Raw genomic sequence first — 17,470 nt, forward strand, 5'->3', positions numbered from 1 at the left:
TTGGTAAACAAAAAAGACCATTACATTAAATTTATTTATCCTTTTTTCTTCTTATCACAACTTCTAATATAGCTCAATCTTCTAATATTGCTCTCTCTCTTTCTGCTAAAATTCTCTCTTTCTAATTTAAAAATCATAATTAGATTTAAATCATTGTTTGGTTTCAGCTTTCCAAGGAAGGCGAAGAAACAACTATTCGATCTCACACCTGGTAATATTTTCAAATCTTTTTTTTTCCTGTCAATTTTGAAGAAATGTGAATTTGTTGAGAAAGTGTGGTTAATTTTGAAGAAACAATGTAAATCGTAGAATACAGTTTGTTCTTTTTTCCAGTCTTTCTGATCGAAATCGTTTCAGTGGTCTCTTTATTTTGATTGATCCCCATTTGTATCGTTACGTGAGATCGTTCTCTTATTCTGGTTTTTTGTGAAGCTTTCTTGGGGTAAAAGTAATCAGATATGTGGTTCATTGCCATTTTACAGGACAAAAGATTATTTCTCCCATCAATGCATAAACAAAAGATTATTGTCACGTATAATAATGACAGAGGTTTCCTTTTGGATATATATGATACTGAACATTTCTGATTCTCCCTATTTTGTGTGTTTGCAGGACATTTTATTGATCTTTCTGTTTGGTAAGGTTCAAATGCAGAGGCGAGAACGAGGATCGTAAGAATGGAGCGAGCAAAAACAGGTAAGATTTGCTTGACTTGATGCTCAATGGAGATTAAATCGCTGAAAATATCATTTTTCGTCTTTGAAAATTGTTTATGTAAGGTTTTGTTAGTTCTCTTTTTATCTCTGCAGAAGTGGAGAAGAAAGTTTCAAGACTTTTAAAGTTCATCCAAAACAAAAACAGGATTCCAAGGGATTCAAAGAGAGAGCTTCTAGGGATTGTTAACGATCTTCAAGAGCAGTGTCAGTCTCTCTATTCTCTATGTGATAATTTCCAACAAGATTTAGATCCGAAAAGTGGTGGCAGAAGAAAAGGGATATCACGTGTTGCTTCATCGAGTTCGGATTTGGAATATTACTCTTCAGAGGAAATAGATAATGTTGTTGAGGAAGGAAATGATATTTGTGAGCTTCAAAGCAAGATTGAGGCATTGAGGAATGAGGCTGAAGAGAAACAACGAGAATTGACTTTGCGTGTGAAGGAGCTAGAACGAGAGCTAGGTAATGCAAAAGCTGAGTGTGATCGGAAAGGAAATTTAGAAGAAGAGATTGCGATGAAAGCTACTGAAAGTAAGCAATTAGGAGAGAAGAACAAAGGGCTAAGATCTCAGATCTCCGGTTTGGAATCGGTTTTGAAAGAGAAAGGGGATGAGATCTCAACACTTGTGAACAAGTTTGGGAATAGTGAGTTGGGTTTAACATCAAGAATCGAAGATTTGAAATGCCAACTAAAAAATTTAGAACAAGAAATCGGTTTCCTTCGTGCTCGAAATGCGGGTTTGGCTGGAAATTTAGAAGTTACGAAAGTTGAAGAGAAAGAACGCGTTAAGGGATTAATGGATCAGGTAAATGGTATGAAACATGAGCTTGAATCATTGCGGAGCCAGAAAGACGAATCTGAAGCAAAGTTGGAGAAGAAAGTAGAAGAAGTTACAGAGACGAAGATGCAATTGAAAAGTCTGAAAGAAGAAACAGAGGAAGAGAGGAATAGACTGAGTGAAGAGATTGACCAACTTAAAGGAGAAAATCAGATGCTGCATAGAAGAATCTCAGAGCTTGATTCATTACATATGGAGATGAAGACGAAGAGCGCTCATGAAATGGAAGATGCGAGCAAGAAATTGGACACTGAAGTTTCTGATCAGAAGAAATTGGTCAAGGAACAAGATGATATAATTCGCAGGTAAACAACAGAAAGTGTTTTGATTTTCAAAGTAATCCACTGCTCTCTGAGTATTTCAGGCTTTAAATGTTTATTCTTGCAGGCTATCGGCAAAAATCAAGGATCAGCAGAGGCTTCTCAAAGAACAAAAAGACACCATAGACAAGTTCGCTGAAGATCAGAAGCAATCGAAACGTTGGTCATTTGGTTCGAGCAGGGATTTGAAACTGAATCCAAATGCGTTAGAGAGGAAAATGGAAGAATTAGCTGAAGATTTCCGGATGAAGATAGAAGATCATATTAGGATACTATACAGGAGGATCCATGTAGCTGAACAAATACACTTAGAGAGCAAGAACGAGTATATCAAAACACGAGACATGCTTAAAGAAAACAAGGAAAACAGAGAAAGTTTGATGTTTTTCGAAACCCAATTCAATAAAATGAAAGACGCATTGGAAAAAGGGTACACAGGATCCGAAACCGCGATGAAGAAACTAGAAGAAGCAGAGGAAGTCACGAACCGAGTTGCTAGAATAGGGAAAGAGATGGAGTCAGCGAAGCTTTGGGTGAGTGAGAAGAAGAGCGAAGTAGAGACTCTAACCGCAAAGCTAGAATGCAGCGAAGCTCAAGAGACATTGTTGAAGGAGAAGTTATCAAAGCTAGAGAAGAAGCTTGCGGAAGAAGGAACAGAGAAACTGAAACTAGCAAAGGTTTTGAGCAAATTTGAAACGAGAATAAAAGAGCTAGAGGTGAAGGTGAAGGGAAGAGAAGTAGAATTGTTGAGTTTAGGAGAAGAGAAGAGAGAAGCCATAAGACAACTCTGTATTCTTGTTGATTATCATCAAGATCGATACAATCAACTCAAGAAATCAATCTTAAAGGTTGATGATCTTAAAACCTAACTTTTTTAAAAATGTAACTCTTTTTCCAATTTTTTACAAAAATGTCTTTATTTGTACTCACTAATATCTTGCAAAAATGTAAAATATTTCTTGTACGATCGTGGATTCATGGTTGTTGTAAATTTTTTGTATTTTGGCCATAATAACAACAAGTAAAACTTATTATTACAATGTTTTATCTACTATCACAAAAGTCAAAATCTAAATATTACTAAATATGTTTGACCGGTTAGTCAGTGGCAAAAGCGTAATAAGAACTAACACGGAGGGGTATAATTGGAAAATGAAGCCATCTAACGTTTTCTGTGCTGGCATAAAAAGTCCAAAACCGAACCACTTTTCTTCTCCTCTCTCTCAATTTCTTTTGTCGGTTTTAAATTCATTTCATTTTATTATAAATTCGCTACCGTTTTTTTCTGTCACCGGAGCTCCTTCTTCCAGGTAACAAAAAAAATACTTAGATCACTTGATGATTGAGCTAAGTTTCGATATCTCTGTTTTGATTAGATCTTTGATTCCAAGTTCCTAGTTCTTGCTAACTCTTCGATCCGGTGCAGTAGCTCATCTTTTGTTTGTTTGTAGAGTTTTATAGGCTAAAAACTCGGGTTGTGTTCTTAAGTTTTTTTTTTTTCTACTATGTTCTTAAGTGGTTTCGGTGATTGTTTAGCTGTATTTATCAATGGTGTGTTTAATTTCTATAAGAATCTGCTCATGTTACTTAATCATAGCTATTTTTGGCAGATTTGTAATTCATGTACTTGGATCTTTGTTACGCTTGGTTATAATCCTTTCATGCATAAATCCACTAAATCTCGATTCGGATCTTGTTAGAAAAAGAAACCTCAAAACTAGTTAGCATCTTTGTTTCAAAATGCTAATTTTTACTTGTTTTTACATTTTTTTGGGGTTTCAAAAGAAGATTTGGAAGTGTATTATTGTCTTTGTATAATAGAGACATAAAAAGAAACAACTCATATGATGATGATAGCTGTCTTTTTTGTTATCATTCTCTGTGCTTTCTGGTTCCCATTCCCTTAAAAGTTTCTCTACTGGCTCCACTACATTCATTACTTGTTCATTTCTTAATTAGGATCAAATCATTTTCCCTTCAGATTAGACCCTTTGCTAAAACTGATTAGCAATTTTGGATATTCAATTTTGTAATTAGTTTTTAAACTATCACATTGCTAGTTTGGATTTTTTGCAAGTATAATGTTTCTTACCTCAAAACTGGATTTGTTTCTTTTATTACCAGTAGGGGGGTGGGGATGGATCCATCTGTCTTTTAACGAATATCACCTTTATGACATAAGATATTTTACTCTTAGATTTAAATATTTGTAGCTCTGCTATCTATTTGTCAAGGCTCCAATTGAATCATCTACTTTTTTATTTCATTTCTGTTACTATCCAATTGAAATTCAGCCCCTAATTAACATTAGTTTACTAAACATTTGAAAATGATGGTATCTTTTTCAATAAAATATTGCCTAATTGTCTTGAACAAGTTAGAGCTTCTTCTCACATGTCTTCTCTGTGATATTGTGCAATCTACAGATCGTGCTTGATGTCCCGGATATGATTTTTTAGTTCCAAATCTTGAATCTTTTGATTGGATAAGAAATGAGGAAGCTTAGTATTAGAGACTCCTTGAAATCTTTCTTTGAGCCTCATCTTCATCCTGATAATGGTGAATCACTCAAAGGAACAAAAACTGGTAATTCTCTTTGTGCACTTGTTAGTTTACTTTTTGTTTTCATTAAAATCATTCCAAATCCATAGGTCTTTTGGTTTTAGACTTGTTTTAATATGGAGAAATTCCTTCTTCTTTTTTTATCAACAATGCAGAAATTGATGAGAAAGTGAAGAAAATCTTGGGAATTGTTGAGAGTGGAGATATTGAGGAAGATGAATCCAAAAGACTAGTGGTTGCTGAGTTAGTGAAAGACTTCTACAAAGAGTATGAGTCTTTGTATCACCAATACGATGATCTAACGGGTGAGATCAGGAAAAAAGTACATGGAAAAGGAGAGAACGATAGCTCTTCTTCTTCGAGCTCAGATTCGGATTCAGATAAGAAGAGCAAGAGAAACGGGCGGGGTGAGAATGAGATAGAGTTGTTAAAGAAACAGATGGAAGATGCAAATCTTGAAATTGCTGATCTCAAAATGAAGTTAGCAACAACTGATGAACACAAAGAAGCTGTTGAATCAGAGCACCAGGAGATTTTGAAGAAGTTAAAGGAATCAGATGAGATTTGTGGGAATTTGAGAGTTGAAACTGAGAAGTTAACAAGTGAGAACAAAGAACTGAATGAGAAACTTGAAGTTGCTGGTGAGACGGAATCTGATCTGAATCAGAAGCTAGAAGATGTGAAGAAAGAGAGAGATGGTTTGGAAGCAGAGCTTGCGAGTAAGGCTAAAGATCACGAGAGTACACTGGAAGAAGTTAACCGTCTGCAAGGGCAAAAGAACGAAACCGAAGCAGAACTCGAGAGAGAGAAGCAAGAGAAACCAGCGTTACTGAATCAGATAAACGATGTGCAGAAAGCATTGTTAGAGCAAGAAGCTGCTTACAATACGCTGAGCCAAGAACACAAACAGATCAACGGTTTGTTCGAAGAACGAGAAGCAACAATCAAGAAGCTAACAGATGATTACAAACAAGCCCGAGAGATGTTGGAGGAGTACATGTCAAAGATGGAGGAGACAGAGAGGAGAATGCAAGAGACCGGTAAAGATGTTGCATCCAGGGAATCTGCGATTGTAGATCTTGAAGAGACGGTAGAGAGTCTACGTAATGAAGTGGAGAGGAAAGGAGATGAGATAGAGAGTTTGATGGAGAAGATGAGTAACATCGAGGTTAAACTCCGTTTGTCTAACCAGAAACTGAGAGTAACCGAACAAGTGTTGACAGAGAAAGAAGGAGAGTTAAAGAGAATAGAAGCTAAGCATTTAGAGGAACAAGCATTGCTCGAGGAGAAGATCGCAACAACCCACGAAACATATCGAGGTTTGATCAAAGAGATATCAGAGAGAGTGGATTCAACAATACTAAACCGGTTCCAATCCTTGTCTGAAAAACTTGAAGAGAAGCACAAAAGCTACGAGAAAACAGTGGTTGAAGCGACGAAGATGCTCTTGACGGCGAAGAAGTGTGTGGTAGAGATGAAGAAGGAGAAAGACGAGATGGCGAAGGAGAAGGAAGAGGTGGAGAAGAAGCTTGAAGGTCAAGTAAGAGAAGAGGAGAAAGAGAAGGAGAAGTTGAAGGAGACATTGTTGGGATTAGGAGAAGAGAAGAGAGAAGCGATAAGACAGTTATGTATATGGATCGAACACCATAGAGACCGTTGTGAGTATCTTGAAGAGGTTTTGTCGAAAATGGTCGTGGCAAGAGGACAAAGAAGGTCACAACGAGCTTAAAAGTGACTTAAACTCTTCTCAAAACTGTAAGTTAGAGCTTAGCTGTGTTTATTTTGTGATTGGTGTTTGTGTTTTGTTTTTCTAAGTCAGAAGAATTATTTTGTTGGGGTGAAGTGTGATGATTGTTTTGTAGTTGTAAGATCATAAAGATGGATTTGGACTCATCATTGTTGTTATAATGTTTTCTAAGATATATATTTATATAGAATGCAATTTTCATTTCAAAAACAACTTCCACATTTAGCTAAATATGTAAATCCTTGTCAACGCTTAAACCAAGCTATATAATCATTAAAATCAAATGCAACAAAAACTTTAATAGATCAAATCCACAAAAGAAGTCTTTCAAATCTAACAAGTAACAATTCCAATGTTGATTAAATATGAGGTTGCAGTCTATAATAAGCAAGACTTTCTCAAGATATATGTGGCCAGCTCTTTCCCTTCTACGGAGACATGGTAACCTGACCACGTGAAAGTTTGGAGACTCGAAAACAAACATTGAGGAATACTAATCAGTTGATTCCAGCAAACATGTCTATATTCATTACCATCACGTACTACTTCATTGATGTTCAAGTCTCTTAGTTTGGGAGAAGCATTGAGCAACCAGAATAGTAACTTGGACCAATATGTCTTTGATAATTCAGATGACATGTCTAATGGGAAAACTGAAATTTCTTCAACGAGGAAATAATAAATAACTACTTGCGAGTCACCAATGATCTAAAGAAGCTACGCCGAGTTTCTCCAAGGTGTCAGATGTAAATATATGCTGTTCACCTCTAGATAGATAAGTGTTATAGTTTCTCCACCTTTTTTAGTTCCTGATCCACCTTACTACTCCCGCACGCAGCCCCAGCTGTTCCAACTTCCAGAGATTTCAAGGTGTAACACTTTGTACTATTAATTAATTGATAAAACTATTCATACAAATTCTAACAAAAATTAATTAAAAACTATTAATCCAATAAATTTATATTGCAAGAAATGTTTGTCTATTTTATAAGCTGGTATCAATTCGAGCTGCTCTATTAATTGAATTATCCATTTGTTTTGCATGGTCTGACTCGAATATATATAACAAACGCGATTCAACATAAATATGATATACGTAACTATGATATTAATTACGTACCATGATTAAGATGATTGACGAATTATGTTCGCTTAAACTAAGGGACGAGTGAGGACCAACGAGGCTGAGTATAGGTCTGGAAAGGACGAAAAGTTGGTATATTTATTGCGAGTGGTAGTGGCTCTTTTGCAACCGTAAAACGAAATCACCTATGAGAAAATTGGTGTTATTCAACTATGGAGTTAAAGTCAATTTTTTAAGCTTTAAATTTGTTTTTTGATATTGCTTTTAAGAATATGTTTATATGAATTTCAAAATCTCTGCAATATGTCTTGGATTTTGATTCTAATGATTTACTCATGAAACTCCAAAGAGGTTTCGTTTCAAATCAATTAATATATAAAGATTTTACAAGTCTTTTAGTTTTGAATAACATTGAATTTTAATGAAATATTTAAAATCTTAATTGAATAACACCAAACTTTAAAATCTATTAAGCATGATTTACAAATATGAGTTTCAATAACACTAGATTTTAAAGCTGAATGTAGAATCATTAGTTGAATAACAGTGGATTAGTGTTGGATTTCAATTCTATTAAAATCCATTAACGAATAACACCTCCTAAATTTATGTTCCAAATCAAATCAGTTGTCCATATATATAATTGTATTCACTCGTATACCTTATTCATCTCATCACAGTTTCGACGTGAAATATTAATTTTGTTCAAGGCAATAGTCTAGAAATTTAAGCGTTAGGATTTAGAACATGTAACCAATTACCCAAATGAATCTATTTACAGTATGTGTCTATATATAAGAGTATGTAGTATATTTGTATGGCTTAACACCTACCAAGACAATTTCATAAAACTAATTATATTCGTTAGCCCATTTGTACAAAACAAAATTATAACTATTACTTAAAATTCCAGAGATTTCTTTTTCTTTCTAGAGATCTCTTTTGAATCAACTAATAGAGTTTTATATTTCATGACACTTTTCTTTATTAAAGTTTATTGTATTAATTGGTTAAGGTTTGCGTGATGACATTGGGTACGACTACAGAGTAGTCATCAAGTTAGAACCTAATTCATCCTACTATATTATTTAAAAAGTACATTTGTAATTAATTACATGATAATATCATTAGAAAAATTTAATCAAAAACAAAATTTTTTAATGACATTATTAAGATTACCAAAATTATTTAACGACAATATTCATCTCTTAATTATAGGGCTTATTGGATTTAAAGACGGGTCATCAAAGATTTTCTAAACTGAAGCAAAATATACTAAATATTCAAATATCTATCTATTACCAAATTATAAACAATTAAGTTCGTAAAACAATTTAATATTTTATATACGAAATAAATTAAATCTTAATCACATAAAAATTAGCACAAAAAAATATGGTACATTCGGGTCTATAGTATTTTTGCAAGACTTTTTTGGTGGATTTGGGTAAAAATGCATTCGGGTCATATGGTACATTCCCCTATTAAATAAATATGGTGTACTTCTATGTTATTAGCTAAAATGTTTAGATTATAATTCAAAGTCATATCATAAATAAAATTACTATTAATAAAATAAATGGCTTTTTAACAAGACGGATTTGGAGGGACGGGTTTTTGAATCAACATTAATAAAAAGTAAAATATAATTAATCCACAGTTTCAATACGGGTTAAATCTTTAATTTATTATTTTTAAGACCACTACTATTAAACATATCAAATCATCCTAATTTAGAAAAGATTATATAAAACCAAAAATGTTATGTGGTATGTATAATGTTACTATATATAAAATTAAACTATAAAATATAAATGTATTAGAGAATGATACAATTTGCAAAACTTTTATATAGAATAAATAATTCTTAAATTTTAAAACTTACTACTTTAAAAAAAATTACGGGACGGGTAAAGAAATTACAGAACGGGTTTTATTTTGAAATTGGGTTATATGGTGGATGTATTTGAATCAATATTTATAAAATTTTAAAATATTATTAATATGTTGTTTTAATAGGGATTAAAACTTCAGTTTTTTAACAATTATCTCATGGATTCGTGGTATACCGTTACTTAATAACAATTATAAACTGTAAAATATAAATATTTTATAAAAATAAAATTTGCAAGTTTTAATATATATTAATTTTAAAAAATAAATCATCCTGCGGTATACCGGGGGTTAAAATCTAGTTAAAGGTTTATAATCTAGGCATTTTTTTCTTTAACGTAGGCATATACATCAAAATAAGGATCCTTTTTTCGTTTCTTTTTCCTTGAACCGAGAGGATCCAATTAATTTAATACGTACAATATTATTCATAATTATTTATAAGAATGACAAAAACTCTATAATTCCAAGTGATCCATTCTCATGCTTGCATTAAATCCAAAGTAACCAATTACACATTGTGCTATGTTTGGAGATAAATTTTGTCTAGTATAGATCCCAACCAATCACGACATGACACATGAATTTTAAATTTGGGCATTTGTTGAAATAACTTCTTATAAATAACATACCAAACATCACTAAAATAGGAAACTCATTCTAATATATCTTAAGAGAAAAAGAAACACAAATACTCACCAGTCATGCATTGTCTCCCGTCTCCAAATTGTCCACGTTAAATGGCCACGAAGCTCGCATCAGTATCACGTACGTAGGAAATAGTTAGGCGTTTAAAATCTTCTGGTTCAGAATATAGTGTTATCAATCAACACATTACCCATAAACCAAAAATAGAAACAGTGGTTAGAAAAATGTCATAAAATTATCGTTGGTTTTGGACATAGCCACATCGATATTCAAGAAATTTAGATCTAGTTAAAAAAAAAAAAAAAAAATCTAGGTTGTGTGTGTGTATATATTAATTGCCACATTTGATATATGAAGAGACCGTGAAATTCATTACGATGAAGTTTCAGACATAAAAAAGGTATTGGCTACGCGTTTTGTTCTTCACCGAACACTCTCCAATCTCCATATAACTTTCAGGTCCTTCACTACCAAAGAAAAAAAGGTTCATATAGTAAGAAAAAAAAATAAGATGGAGGTCAAACAAAGAGCCTTGGAGTCACCCAAGATGGAAACAAAAGCGGAGGGTGAGAAGAAGATCACAAAGAAAGATGATATGATGATTAAAGGGCATCTCGAAATCATTGAGGGTTTAAGACAAACTAAGACGATAAGAGATGATCAATCTTCTAAGAGCTCGACATCATCATCATCATCATCATCATATATTATGAAAATCAAGATTGGAAATTGTGAGTTATCAGGTTTTGAAAATATTTGCTATATCATCAATTATGAACTTTCTATTTACATATCATTTTTGTCTTTTCATGAACCCTCTTTATAAATTAATGCATCAGTATCTATCTCATCTTGAGTTCATATTTTTATATCTAGGCAAAAACTCGATTCAAAGATCAGAAAACACTAAAATGATGGAAACATACCCAAAGAACAAGATGGTGATCATGAATCCGAAACTAAACACAGAAGAGAGTACCAATCTTGATAAGATGAAGAATAGGAAAGTATGGGACTGCGAAAGCACACTCTACGACTCGTTCGAGCTCAACTCTTTCAATCGCCAACTCAACTCAGCCATCTCTTCCTCAGCTAGATCCATGTCCATGCCTCACCTCTCTTCTCCTCCTCCACCGTCAGAAACAACATCTTCTTCAACCAAGAAGCAACAATCCCCTACCAAGAAGATCTCACGTTCTCTCGGGAAACTCATTAAATCAATGTTCAAACAGAAACAATCAAACGCTCTGTTTAAGACAGGTCATAGCGGTGTAGACATGGACAAATACTACGTTGTTTTTGACAAGACGGGCTCACTCACCACGATCCCCGAGTCTGGAGAGTCAACAGAGATGGTTGGCTCAGAGATCAACTCGCTTGTTAGGAAAACAACGTCCGAGCGAATCCCGCAGAGTCGGCTCGTTGGTATATCATCTTCTTAATTATTTTCATTTGATTATAATACTATACCGCAGTTAAGTCACTAAACATTAGTATGATGATTAAAATAGCCTTTAAATAAATAACTATTATGGCTTCCAAAAACATACTATTACTAGAATATGACTCGCAAGATAAATATATATACTTTTTGTTATAAACTTTTGATATTGTTGTATTTTTATATTTTATAGGTATAAACTTATGTTTGAATTTGATAAACCGTGGATCAATTTTTAATAACTAAAGTTTTCAATGTTAAGTAATTTTTGTTTTCTTTAGCGTTTAAAATTATAATTGTATTTTGATTGTTAATTCTAAAATTTGACTTGTATATACCGTCTCGTATTAAGATCGATCCAAACTTGTCCTATCATATAACTCCCTCTCTTAAAATTAAACATCAATTTGTTTATTTTTTTAATAATACGTTTATTTAAAAGACATATAATTCAATATACATTGCAAGATTAATAATTTATTCTGTTTTTTATAAATCGATGAATTTAGACTATATCTAATACTTTTGTTTTTGTTGTTTTTTGGTTAGAAAATAATGATTAATTATGTATGGTTTGTAATAAGGTGTAAGTTTTTGATATTTAAGTCTATTATTATTTTGTTTTTTATATGGTTTTTGATATTATTTGGATATACAAACAATATTATTTTTTACATTATTTTATTCTTAGTTAAACCTACACCAAACGATAAATCGTCTAAAATCGAGGAACAAAATTGATGGAATAATTTAAAATAAATAAATATCCAAATTAGTACTTATTTTGTGTTAGTAAAATTCAAGTTTATATTAGCACGTGGGTCAATTTATTTTATTAAAATTAAAAAAAAAATTAATAATTTATTATTTGGTTATATTTTAGATTGTACACATACTTTTTTCTTCATTACTTGAGTAATATATGTCCATTTATGAAAAACATTAATCACATCATATCAGAAAAAACTAAAATTTTGTTAAGCATATATATTTTATAATACTTCAAATAAAATAATGTAAAATCAAATAAAAATGAAATGAAAATCATATATTTATGTTTAAATTAGGTAGAGAGATTTTTAAAAATTGGCACAATTTTTTATATTAACATTAAATCATCATATTTGATTTTCTTATATGTAATAGTAGTTAAGGATATGCCGTAATAAAAATTTTAGGCATAATAATTAGTTAAGAAATATACATTTTACCGATTTTATGAATTAATTTATTTTTGGGTTTTGTCACAAAAAAAATATCTGATTGAAGATTTTTTGGTCAAAATTAAAAACAAATCCGACTTGAATAAAGAGTAAATATGTATTTCAAAAATATTAGTACATATATTTTAATAATATAAAATAATCAAATAAAAGTGAAATGAGAATCAAGAAATTGGGCCAATTTTTTATATTAGCATTAAAACATCATATTTGATTTTTTTTATATGTAAAAATCGTAGTGAAATTTTTTGTAATAAAGTGGGCAAGTAAGATTGGTTCTGCTCCCAATCGTCTACAAGTTTTAAACTTTCCTCTATGCGCGAATGTGTGATGAGTCTTGGTTTCAGTTTCGGGATAACCGGAGAAGATGTTGATGGGGCTTGAGCAACTGGCAGGATGGCTCTTACATTGTTGGAGGCAGCTCTGCGAACAACAGTGACCCAACTATCACCACCGACGTCTAGAGACATAAAGCCAAGGAATCCATCCTCGACGACATGACAACAGTTATCTCTCACCTCCATCCAGAAGCAGCTCAAGAACGCCTCTTGGATGCCTACACTAATTCAACTTCAGTTTGGCTAAAGAACTTGAAGCGGATCTGCAATCCCTCTTGGATGCTTTCATTGAAATCCAAGGCCAAGTATTAACCATCATGTTGTAGAATCTGTATCATTAAAATTAGTAGCTGATACTTGTTGAGACTAGATGTTATTTGTAGAGTGGTTCAAATATTTATAGAAATTTTATTGTATATATATTTATATAATGACACTTCTAATCAATTTTGAAGTTGAATCAAGATATTATTATTTTTGAAATTGTACAGATATTTCACCATATAAAGCAACACCTTATGTTTTGTGTGAGGTAGCATAGAAAACATATCTTATATGGCTACATAATTTGGGTTGAACAAAGGAACCGACAATCTTACTATTTATTAAAATAACCGTTAATATTTTAACGAAAAGTTGTGATAATAAAACACAATAGTTCAAAAGTGTAAAAACAATATTTATTAAGATTTTTATCATTAATAAAATCTTAATAATTTTAAACTTTACAATTATTTTTTATTAATGTATAAGATTAAAAAAAGTTAAGAAAATATTTAATAAAAAATTACGTTTTGTATCGGCTAACGGTCCAATAGGAAATTATGGAAGAGTCAATTTCAACAAATGCGATTAGTCGATTGCATAAATAGGCCAGTTAAATGCATAACAGGCCCAATATTTTGGCCCAAGTCTTGATAATTCGAATTAAACGAAAAAAATCGCTGAAGCTCATCGGAGGCGAAAATGGCGAAATCAATGGCGACGCTAGATTCTGGCACCACATGTTCCTCCTGGAATCAATCCGGCGACCGTTTAGCCGCCGGATCTCTCAACGGAAAACTTTCTATATACGAATCCTCTACTTCGTCTTCTTCGACTTTCAGTTGCACTTCCAAAGTTAGGGTTAGTGAATCGAGTATCGTAAAGATCGTTTGGTTGCCTTCAGAGTACGGCGACGCAGTAGCCTGCGTTTGCGAAGACGGGAGCTTATCGATTTGGGAGGAGCTCTCTGAAGGTAACCTCTTTGTGAAGAAATCTCCATGATTGTTGTTCTGTTTTATCTTATAGAGTTGTTTTGTTTTTGGTAGACGCACATGGTCTTGAATGGAAATTGTGTAAGAGTATGAAGAATAAGTCTAGCCAAGTGCTCGATGTTCAATTTGGAGTTTCCAGAAAGAGTCTAAAGATGGTGAGAGATTTTGTTTTGAGATGTTGAACAAGCTCTTCTGCTAAACATCTATGAATGATTCATTGATTATTTTTGCAGGTTGCTGCATATTCTGATGGGTACCTTAGGGTTTTTGAGCTCTTGAATCCATTGGAGCTAAAGAATTGGCAACTTCAGGTATCTTATCTTTCTATAAGTTGTTGTTGTTTCTATCGATTTCTACTCTTGTCTTACTTCTCACCATTCTCTCTGTAGGCTGAGTTTCAGAATGTTATCGATTCTCTATCGACGCTCGGTAAACCTTCAAGCTTATCTGCTTCTGTTTCTTGGAATCCGATGAAAGGTGAAGAGCAAGAACCAAGCTTTGTTTTAGCCTTCAACTCTGACTCTCCACATCTTAACTCTTCCAAGGTATATTTTGAATTGAGACTTTTATCTCACTCTCTTTGAACTGGGAATCGAATAGAAGGAATCATCATCATTTATTTTGTTGTTTTAGATTTGGGAGTTTGATGAAGCTCATAACAGATGGTTGGCAGTAGCAGAATTAGCCTTACCAGAAGACAAAGGTGATCCAGTTTATGCTTTGTCATGGGCTCCGAATATTGGCCGGTAATTCAAACAATCTTGGTTGAGTAGAGACCATACGAGGTTGTTGCTGTCTTGAGACTTTCAAACTAAACCTCTTTTTGGATATCTTTGAATACAGACCATACGAGGTTGTTGCCGTTGCAACTCATAAAGGCATAGGAATATGGCATGTTGGTCTAGCTCCTGATCTTGAAGGAAGGCTTCCAGTAAAGAAGGTCTCCTCGCTTTCTGGCCATCAAGGCGAGGTATCAAATTCCGCTGAGAACTTAATTATAGGGTTTGATTTGCAATTTTGGCATAAAACATAACTAAATTACACTAGTTTTTGTTTTTCCTTGTCAGGTTTGGCAAATGGAATGGGACATGAGTGGCATGACTTTAGCTAGCACTGGAAGTGATGGAATGGTCAAATTGTGGCAGTCAAACTTAAACGGTGAGTGGCATGAGCAGGCCACGCTTGAACCAGTTCCCTCCTAAGTCCCGCATCACCGTTTTGTCCAAAAACATGTTCGTTCCATTTCCCACACACTATTTGACAGTATTGCTCAGTTTTGTTTCGACTTTAAAGACTAGTCTACAAGTTGATGTGATTTTAGACGTGTGGAAACGAAACACTGTAGCTTAGACCCAAAAGCATAAACGAAATCATGTAGTCTTTGTTAATTTGGTTTGGTGTCAATTTGGTGAAAGATGAAGAAGAACAAAAGCATAAGCGCCTATAAATTTAGACAACTCAGTGGGATCGTTTGCAATCACAGATATCAAAAACCACAACAAACAGAGATCGTGATACTGATATTGAGAATGGTTTTGGAGAATGTGTTAGAGATGTTGGAGAGTGGTACCGTTCATCACAGAAACATATATTTTATTATCGATCCTTGAGTTAATAATGGTGATTCCCTTGTCTGCGATACGGATCATGGTAGCACGTGGAACCCATAAGGCCTTAACTTGAGCCCAACGTCTCTAATTTAAGATTTGGCCTCCACCAAATCTCCAATTCGCCACTGATTTTCGTTGGCCACATGATTACCCTAAACCCCAAAACATGTTTCTTTAACTTCATATTGTTATACTCATTATATGGACAAGTCAGGTATATTCATGTTTTTGACTTTTAAATTAAAATTCTATTCTAAATTTAAATATTTTGTAATTGTGATGTTTAAACTTAATTAATAATATAACTAAAAAAAATTAACTTACATATGAAAATCAATTTATAAGTTAAATTACCAATATTCATACACATAAATTAAATGTTAGGTTAAAGCTAGATAACATATCACTCAATATCGGTTAAAGCATATCCTCCACTCGTCTTCGAATCGGGTTGAAATATAGTTTTCGTCGTCATCGTTCTTTCAACAATTGTATAAATATTGTTATTTTCATACCTTTCTCTATAGTTGTTTCTACTACATGTTCTTTTACTTAATCAATATACCATCAACCACAACATTTTTATTATGGTCATCTTCTGACTATGATCCCAATTTACCTTTGTAAATCTACCACCGTTTAGCCACTGTGATATCGGTTTCTATTCAAGTTGGCTACCAATTTAGCCTCTGTTTTTTGTCGTTATGATGAAAAAACAATTTAATTTTTTAAAGCTTGTGGCCACAAAAAAATCAATCATGAATTTGTGGCTGATTAGCCACAACTTAACTACCAATATTATCAATAGCTAATCAGCCACCGATTAGCCACCAATATGTCAAAAATATTTTAGTAGCTAATCGGTGGCTATTTCTAGCAATTGACAAAATTTGGTGGCTAGACATTGGCCGATTTGCTGTTTTGTTACAAGATTTTTGTCGCTCCGTCTCTATGACATCGAGATCAAAGCGACAACTCCTCTCTTAAAAAATTTGTACAAATGTTGAACTACTCACATTTTGGATGTACAAGTCCAAACATGTATTATTTTCTCGTTTCCACGTAATCAAAACAAATATTTGAAGGGTCTAAATAATAAGAAAATAAAAACAAAACTCAATTTTGTTTGTATCTTTTGTAAAAAAAGTGTCTCTTATTTAATATTGTAATGCAATGGTCATATTACCAATTTTATCTCATCTATTTCTCGTTCAAATTACATTTTCCTCTTGAGTTTGAGTAAAAATCCCTCAAGTCTTATTTGCGCTTGCAATTTGAAATTCATAAACTCAAATTGGAACAGATCAGCTTTTGAATAAACTCAAATTGGAACAGATCAGCTTTTGAACAGACCTTAAGGATGAGGGATGCACTATAGCTTTTGAATATGAGCCTCATGTGACCAAGGAGGACTTCTCCCAAGCGTTGACAACTTACTTGCGGTTGCAAGACGAAGAGAACATTTCAGCTCTTGTGGAAGAGTTGAAGAGCTCGGAAAATCAAAGTAAAGAAAGGTGTAAAAAGAGAAGACAAAGCTTATAAAGAAAGTGTCTATGAGACTTGCTCCTGAGTTCTTTATAGATGCCAATAGATTTACACTCTGCTGACTTTTATCAACCTAAGGAAAAGGAGTATCGTCCTATCAATATCAAACATAAGAGCAAAGTTGAAGAAAAAGTTGAAAAAGAAGTTGAAGAAGAAGTTGAAAAGTATGTTCAAGAATCTCAGTCTGCGACGAGTGAAGGTATAAAACCCTCTTTTTATAATACTTTAGAGGAATCTATATGGAAATA

The 17,470-nt window shown here is 33.1% G+C and overlaps 4 protein-coding genes across 6 annotated transcripts; all 4 read left to right on the top strand.

The window, feature by feature from the left end:
* Nucleotides 1–166: 166 nt before the first annotated feature.
* On the top strand, nucleotides 167–2,899 carry AT1G64320 (myosin heavy chain-like protein; the record flags this gene model as incomplete). Of its 2 annotated transcripts, NM_001334155.1 has the most annotated exons (4): nucleotides 167–211; nucleotides 613–696; nucleotides 810–1,860; nucleotides 1,943–2,899. In NM_001334155.1, exons 2-4 carry the CDS (start codon nucleotides 678–680, stop codon nucleotides 2,742–2,744), a joined length of 1,872 nt encoding a protein of 623 aa, NP_001319318.1. In that variant the 5' UTR covers nucleotides 167–211; nucleotides 613–677. The 2 variants fall into 2 exon arrangements, with proteins under 2 accessions (NP_001319318.1, NP_001322104.1); NM_001334156.1 differs by lacking the exon at nucleotides 167–211 and having other exon boundaries at nucleotides 616–696; nucleotides 1,943–2,744.
* Nucleotides 2,900–3,080: 181 nt separating this feature from the next.
* On the top strand, nucleotides 3,081–6,397 carry AT1G64330 (myosin heavy chain-like protein). The gene is made up of 3 exons (NM_105107.4): nucleotides 3,081–3,185; nucleotides 4,302–4,461; nucleotides 4,593–6,397. Exons 2-3 carry the CDS (start codon nucleotides 4,368–4,370, stop codon nucleotides 6,164–6,166), a joined length of 1,668 nt encoding a protein of 555 aa, NP_176615.1. The 5' UTR covers nucleotides 3,081–3,185; nucleotides 4,302–4,367; the 3' UTR covers nucleotides 6,167–6,397.
* A 3,864-nt stretch (nucleotides 6,398–10,261) lies between these two features.
* On the top strand, nucleotides 10,262–13,269 carry AT1G64340 (Serine/Threonine-kinase; the record flags this gene model as incomplete). Of its 2 annotated transcripts, none has more annotated exons than NM_001334157.1 (3): nucleotides 10,262–10,540; nucleotides 10,686–11,234; nucleotides 12,821–13,269. In NM_001334157.1, 3 exons carry the CDS (start codon nucleotides 10,321–10,323, stop codon nucleotides 12,829–12,831), a joined length of 780 nt encoding a protein of 259 aa, NP_001320923.1. In that variant the 3' UTR covers nucleotides 12,832–13,269. The 2 variants fall into 2 exon arrangements, with proteins under 2 accessions (NP_001320923.1, NP_176616.2); NM_105108.2 differs by having other exon boundaries at nucleotides 10,321–10,552.
* Nucleotides 13,270–13,707: 438 nt separating this feature from the next.
* Nucleotides 13,708–15,550, top strand: SEH1H (Transducin/WD40 repeat-like superfamily protein). The gene is made up of 7 exons (NM_105109.4): nucleotides 13,708–14,048; nucleotides 14,122–14,222; nucleotides 14,301–14,378; nucleotides 14,457–14,612; nucleotides 14,701–14,813; nucleotides 14,911–15,037; nucleotides 15,135–15,550. Exons 1-7 carry the CDS (start codon nucleotides 13,778–13,780, stop codon nucleotides 15,267–15,269), a joined length of 981 nt encoding a protein of 326 aa, NP_564830.1. The 5' UTR covers nucleotides 13,708–13,777; the 3' UTR covers nucleotides 15,270–15,550.
* The last annotated feature ends 1,920 nt before the right edge of the window (nucleotides 15,551–17,470 follow it).

Source organism: Arabidopsis thaliana, assembly GCF_000001735.4.
Source record: "Arabidopsis thaliana chromosome 1 sequence".
Lineage (NCBI taxonomy): Eukaryota > Viridiplantae > Streptophyta > Magnoliopsida > Brassicales > Brassicaceae > Arabidopsis > Arabidopsis thaliana.

What these genes read in the sequence shown, in the direction of transcription:
- AT1G64330 (NM_105107.4), top strand. Translation starts at nt 4,368, where the DNA reads ATGAGGAAGCTTAGTATTAGAGACTCCTTGAAATCTTTCTTTGAGCCT. An exon ending in ACTCAAAGGAACAAAAACTG is followed by an intron (nt 4,462 to 4,592) that starts GTAATTCTCTTT and finishes TCAACAATGCAG; the next exon opens with AAATTGATGAGAAAGTGAAG.
- SEH1H (NM_105109.4), top strand. Translation starts at nt 13,778, where the DNA reads ATGGCGAAATCAATGGCGACGCTAGATTCTGGCACCACATGTTCCTCC. An exon ending in CCAGAAAGAGTCTAAAGATG is followed by an intron (nt 14,223 to 14,300) that starts GTGAGAGATTTT and finishes TTATTTTTGCAG; the next exon opens with GTTGCTGCATATTCTGATGG. An exon ending in TGGGCTCCGAATATTGGCCG is followed by an intron (nt 14,814 to 14,910) that starts GTAATTCAAACA and finishes CTTTGAATACAG; the next exon opens with ACCATACGAGGTTGTTGCCG.